At 37.4% G+C, this 6219-nt stretch overlaps 1 protein-coding gene across 1 annotated transcript; it reads left to right on the forward strand.

Annotated features, from left to right (window-relative positions):
* Positions 1–462: 462 nt before the first annotated feature.
* On the forward strand, positions 463–5847 carry LOC107824996 (chlorophyllide a oxygenase, chloroplastic). The gene is made up of 9 exons (XM_016651824.2): positions 463–819; positions 1360–1596; positions 1839–1943; positions 2437–2712; positions 2952–3099; positions 3248–3432; positions 3536–3648; positions 4406–4700; positions 5289–5847. Exons 1-9 carry the CDS (start codon positions 739–741, stop codon positions 5451–5453), a joined length of 1605 nt encoding a protein of 534 aa, XP_016507310.1. The 5' UTR covers positions 463–738; the 3' UTR covers positions 5454–5847.
* The last annotated feature ends 372 nt before the right edge of the window (positions 5848–6219 follow it).

Below are 6219 nucleotides of genomic sequence, written 5' to 3' on the forward strand. Positions count from 1 at the left end.
GAAACATTTTGCTTTAAAGCAGAAGATTTGCTTTATGAATCAGAGTTGGGTAACACCGTTAGTTTTTGAATATATTGTGTCAGTGAGACTAAAGGTGCTCCACTTTAGCATACTTAAGGGACTAAATATGCTCAGGCTTATATTTAAGGGACCAAAATAGACCTACCCTCAAAAATAAGGGACAATATTGATCAAAACCTCCCTTTTTTACTTCTTAAATTTTCAGAGGTAGACAAATTAAAGTTGTCATTTTCAGTTTCTTGTAAAGTGACTACAGCCATTAATATTAGATTTTAGTAGGTAACAAACTAGTTTCTAGTTGATTGGCACAGTTAAGAGGGTATGCCATTGTCAGGATTCTGATAGCCAATGAGAATTGAAAGCAGATAGAGAAGATATAACCCATGTCCACGCTGGCAAATTGGAAGATATAGAGAGAGGACCCCAAGAGACAGAGAGGATACTTCTCTTAATAATAAAAATAAGTAAAAAAGGAAGCATGTGGAGATCGGAGATGCCACGAGTGAAACACAAAGAGTCCACATGGCGAGCCATGGCAGGAACGTCGAGATCGCGCCCAACACCAACCTCTTATCATCAAAACCAAATCCCTCCCTCCTAAAACGTAATTGACTCATTTCAATCTCTCTCTCTCTCTCTCTCTCTCTCTCTCTCTCTCTCTCTCTTGTAATTACTTGGACACCGTCTCTTTCATCTTCCCGAAATAGCAGACCCGCCATGTCCGCCATTGCTACTTCTGCTGCTCTCTCTTTTCCTTTCTCTTTCTGCCGTTCTACCAAGACTTTTGCTACAAGAAAGGTACCTCTTTTTTACTACTGTTATAACGGTACCTTACGTTATACAAACTTTAAATTTAGCTGGATTGCTGTATCTGTTGTGTAAATAAACTTTTCAGCAATATATATTACCTGCTCTAGAAGGTTACTTGACTTAATTTTTCAGGTTTCTAGTTAAACTGATTATGAGTATTTACATTTAATATCGTTTAAGAGGATTTCCATTATCAATGCTTAAAAGTTAAACCCACAAGTTCTAAATTCTTTTTTCCCTTAAAATTCGTACCCCATCCAACGCCGCCATATAAAATGAAACAAAGGGACTAAAGCTTACTAGACTCTGATGGCTCTGATCTTTCACTCAATGTTAACGGTTTGGTTTGTGGCATGTTTTTATGATCTGGGGTGTCGGGTATAATAAGTACTAGTAGTAATTCACATAGTAATTGGTTGGGTTATTTGGGAAGTTATCTGAATGTGGAGAGAGCCATACATCACTTGCAATTTTCTGTCTGATGACTTGTTGAGTGGACGATAATTGTGCAATTTTGTTCATTTTCAGTGTTTCAAAGGGGGATTTGGAGTGTTTGCAGTGTATGAGGAGGCAGGTGAGTTAACAAACAAGAAAAGCTCCTGGTTGACACTCTTTGATGTGGAAGATCCAAGGTCAAAATTTCCTCAGTCTAAAGGCAAGTTCCTGGATGCAAATCAAGCTTTAGAAGTTGCTAGATTTGATATACAATATTGTGATTGGCGAGCTCGGCAAGATGTATTAACCATAATGCTCCTGCACGAAAAGGTTTGTTCTTGTAAATAATCGTGTATTTACCCCTAATGTTTATTGAAGCTTGAAATTGAGCTGAGTTCAAAGATTCATTATATCGCTAGGTCTATACATAAAGCAATAGCTTTGTATACAAATATACTATCCTTCATCCTACTAAAAGTGACTGTTCCTTCTTTGGAGTTGTTTCTTGTCATAGTTGTCTTCCTTTTCATCCTTGAACTAAGTCGTGTGACTGGTGGATACTGTCCGAGTAGGTTGTGGAAGTATTGAATCCTCTGGCACGTGAGTACAAATCTATTGGAACCATGAAGAAGGAACTAGCAGAGTTACAAGGAGCACTTTCTCAGGCTCATAAAGAGGTATAGAATAGTTTAATACTTTAATCCCATGAACAACCTTATGTTATTGATACAAGTTACTCCTTTAATCGAACCCCCATCTTTCCTAACAAACCCACAACCCTTACCATTGAACTAAAACCCTTTTTGTTACTGGGTTCGGCAGTATATATTTATATAGATTTAGTAAATATTTCAATACAAATATAGGGTTCCGAAAAAAGTCACTGGGTTCGCCCAAACCCGCACCCACTACTGTAGCTCTGCCCCGGTGTCAGATATCAAATATTTTCCCGTTATTATTGGTTATTCAGGTCTATTTTCCTTAAAGTCTTAAACTTATTGAAGCAGAGCAGTTTTTTAATGAATAAATGGTTAATTACATTGGAAAATCTTACTTGTCAAAAAAAGAAAAAGAAAAAGATAAAGAAAAGCAAACACAAAAACCAAGTTTGAGGATTTTGTGTACTTTCATACAAGCCAAGTTCTGTATCTAAAGTAGTGATAGCAACAGGTACATATATCTGAGGTGCGGGTTTCTGCTGCTTTAGATAAGCTAGCTCACATGGAAGCATTGGTTAATGATAGGCTGCTTCCGGAGAGGAGTGCAGAAGAATCAGATTGCCCGTCTTCCTCCACCGGTACGTCTACAGTATCTAGAGATACTGTTAAAGGCAAGCAGCCTAGGAGAACCCTCAATGTGTCAGGTCCGGTCCAAGATTACAGCTCTCATTTGAAGAACTTTTGGTATCCTGTCGCTTTTTCTGCTGATGTTAAGGAAGACACAATGGTAAGTCAATTACCTGATTTATGGAATAATCTCATTTTCATAACTGCAGACAACATTTGATTACCAATTTCCGTATTCTCTACAAATTAATGAATTCCCCAGGAAAGAAAAGGTTATGTTAAGCTACTTAAATGGACTGATGCTATACTGCGTTGCCAACCAATAGCATGTTGTACCATCTCCTTTTGCAATATAACACTGACTCTTCTTTTGATGGTAATTTGACTATAATGTTTCAGACACCAATTGATTGCTTTGAGGAACCATGGGTGATTTTTCGTGGGAAAGATGGAAAACCTGGATGTGTCCGGAACACATGTGCACATAGAGCCTGCCCCCTTCATTTGGGTTCAGTTAATGAGGGTCGCATCCAATGTCCTTATCATGGTGAGAATAAGAAGAATTGAAGCATTCTTCAGTGCAAATTTCCTATTTTTGGGGAAATAGATAACGCTTAGTCAATTTGGTGCTTGATACGTGGAGAGTGCACGAAATAGCTGACATTTATTTTTTATGTTTAATTGATGATCTTTAGGGTGGGAATATTCAACAGACGGAAAATGTGAGAAAATGCCATCAACTAAATTTCTGAATGTCAAGATCAAAGCTCTGCCATGCTTTGAGCAAGAGGGAATGATATGGATTTGGCCTGGAAATGATCCTCCTGCAGCTACTCTTCCTTCTTTACTGCCACCTTCTGGATTTCAAATCCATGCAGAGGTTTGATATCACTGCCTTTAGATTTTAATTGTTTTTACAAGGCTATCTAAGGACAGTATTTTAAGCTTTTCTGCCTCATTCCTGATATTCTTGAAATTGGCAGATTGTTATTGAACTTCCAGTGGAACATGGGCTACTTTTGGACAATCTGTTGGATCTTGCACATGCTCCTTTCACCCATACGTCTACATTTGCTAAAGGATGGACTGTCCCAAGGTTTGTTGTATTATACCGATGCTAAAATGTCTAGAAGTTAGAGTAACAGTGGTCTACTAGTATTCAGTTTTGAAACCAAAGAAAGATGCGCTTGTTCTTGAAATCTTGGACATTATGGAACTGAAGGTGCAATTCTTGGTTCCTGCATAATTTCTTAATAACTACTGATTTCTTCCCAACATAAATACTAATAAATTACCTCACTGAACTCATCATGTTTGCCGTCTGCAGAATAACTCTTCTGACTATATATGTCATTACCAAAACGATTTGGACCTGCATTGCATATTTCATTTATGAGGTCCATTATGTGAGGTTGCTTCTTGGTTAACTTCCATAAGGTTGCTTAGAGGGTACCAAGTGAGATTAGTTGGTAATTCTTACTTTGCTAGTTACTAATTTCTTCACGTCCCATAATGAATTTTCTATTAAGGCATAGAGAAATAAATCTTTGTAATCTTGTTAATTGATGTATAAAATTAGACAAAAAAAAAAAAATTGAACAGTTGTCTTGTGCATTGAGCAGAGGGAAAATATTGGAGCATTATTAGCTATGAACATGGAAAAGATTTTTCCAGTTTATGAAAACCAGAACAGTGCATTACTTTATTTCTCTAGTTTACTTTTTTATTTTTGGGAAACCAGGGGAGGTGGGGGTGGGGGGGGGTGGGGTGGGTGGGTTCCTTTTTTGGATTGACAATGTCTGGCAGTAAAGGCTCGAAGATAGGAATACTTACTAGTTACCTTTCTTTTTCAGCTTTGTAAAATTTTTGACTCCTGCATCTGGTCTTCAAGGATATTGGGATCCCTATCCAATAGATATGGAATTTCGACCACCTTGTATAGTTCTATCAACCATTGGAATCTCAAAGCCAGGCAAGTTGGAAGGGCAGAGTACCAAAGAGTGCTCTACACACCTACACCAACTTCATGTATGTTTACCTGCATCTAAACAGAAGACAAGGTTGTTATATAGGATGTCACTGGATTTTGCTCCCGTGCTAAAACACATCCCTTTCATGCAATACGTGTGGAGGCATTTTGCTGAACAGGTTAAATTCTATCCTTAACATTGGTAGTGTCTGTGATTACATAAACCTCGTAATGATGCGGATTGGTTTAATTGACTTCGTCAAAATATATGGCCACCTGCACAATACCTATAATGCTGAGTTCTCCTGCATAATTTTGGCCTGATTAATGTATGAAAAAGTTACCTCAGTTTCCTGTGTATTAGTCCTGGAAATAGATGCATTTAGCAAACACTTGTTAAGTTGGCAATTGCATTTAGCAAACAGGAAGTGGAGATTTCTCTTGTTACCATTAACTCTTTGGCTTGTGGAACAAGCATTGCAAGATCACATCTCAAAGTTCCCAGTGCAAAGTGGCTGAACTCTTGAATTTTCCACATCTATCTAGTTAAACAACAAAATTATTAAAACAACTAAAAGTTAAAGCTTGCCAAAATGTATAGTGGAAACTCATTTCCTAATTTAAAGAAAAAATGTCTGCATATGTGTTTCTTGCAAACTGGATAATGCATTAAAGATTTTCCCTCCAAAAAAATGAAAAGGAAGTATTTAATAAGGTATGTTCTGATTTGTTCTTTTGTGATCTCTGCTTTGGGAAAACATTTTCAGGTTTTAAACGAAGACCTACGGCTTGTGATTGGTCAGCAAGAGCGGATGCTCAATGGTGCTAACATTTGGAACCTGCCTGTGTCATACGATAAGCTAGGAGTGAGGTATAGGATATGGAGAGATGCTGTAGAGAGTGGAGCAAAGCAATTGCCATTCAGCAAATGAAACAATGGAACTAATCCAAGGACAGATTTCGTACACTCCAAACAATTTTAGCTCATTGAAGAACTTCGGTTGCTGAGATTATCTCTTGGTATATAACGCGGCTGCACACTTGTTGCTCGTGGAGATACTAGAGCATCCTGCTCTTGGTGTATGCCTAAAAGGAGATGATTTCAGCATAGCTTCCCATGTAAATTAAACTGTACACTAATTGCTTTTTGGTTCATGTACAGTGTAAACAACCTTGACCCGCCATCAATTCTTTCATGTTTGCCCTAGTGTGCCTCCTAGAAAATCTGGAGGTTTTTTTTTTCTAAGTCATGGAAATGGTCACTCATCATGTATCATAGTATCAACCTTCTCAGATTTGAATTGAGTACACAATTTTTTGCCAAAATGAAGCAAGAGGAAGATCTAATTTTCTAGCTGTTTGATCTAGTTTGGTTAAAAGTGTATTTTTGTCCAGAGACTTATGTTCTCTCAGTACTTCTGAATCAAGAAACAACGGCTACCAGTCCATGGATGGAACTACTTAAAACAAAATTTTCGTATCATGTTATTCAACAAATTAAAATGATATATACCAATGGTCCCGCAGCATTATAATGGTTCCAGGGTAGTAGAACTATTTGAAACTTGATTATAGCTCGTAACATATCTTAAAATCTGGTTCAGTGAAGAGAGGAGTTAGTTTTGTAATGTATAAGACTATATCAAATCAGGTTGTATCAAATTTTTATCGTAAGGTCAATTCTTAAGGTTGTACATA

Source organism: Nicotiana tabacum, chromosome 22 (assembly GCF_000715075.1).
Source record: "Nicotiana tabacum cultivar K326 chromosome 22, ASM71507v2, whole genome shotgun sequence".
NCBI classification, from domain to species: Eukaryota; Viridiplantae; Streptophyta; class Magnoliopsida; order Solanales; family Solanaceae; genus Nicotiana; species Nicotiana tabacum.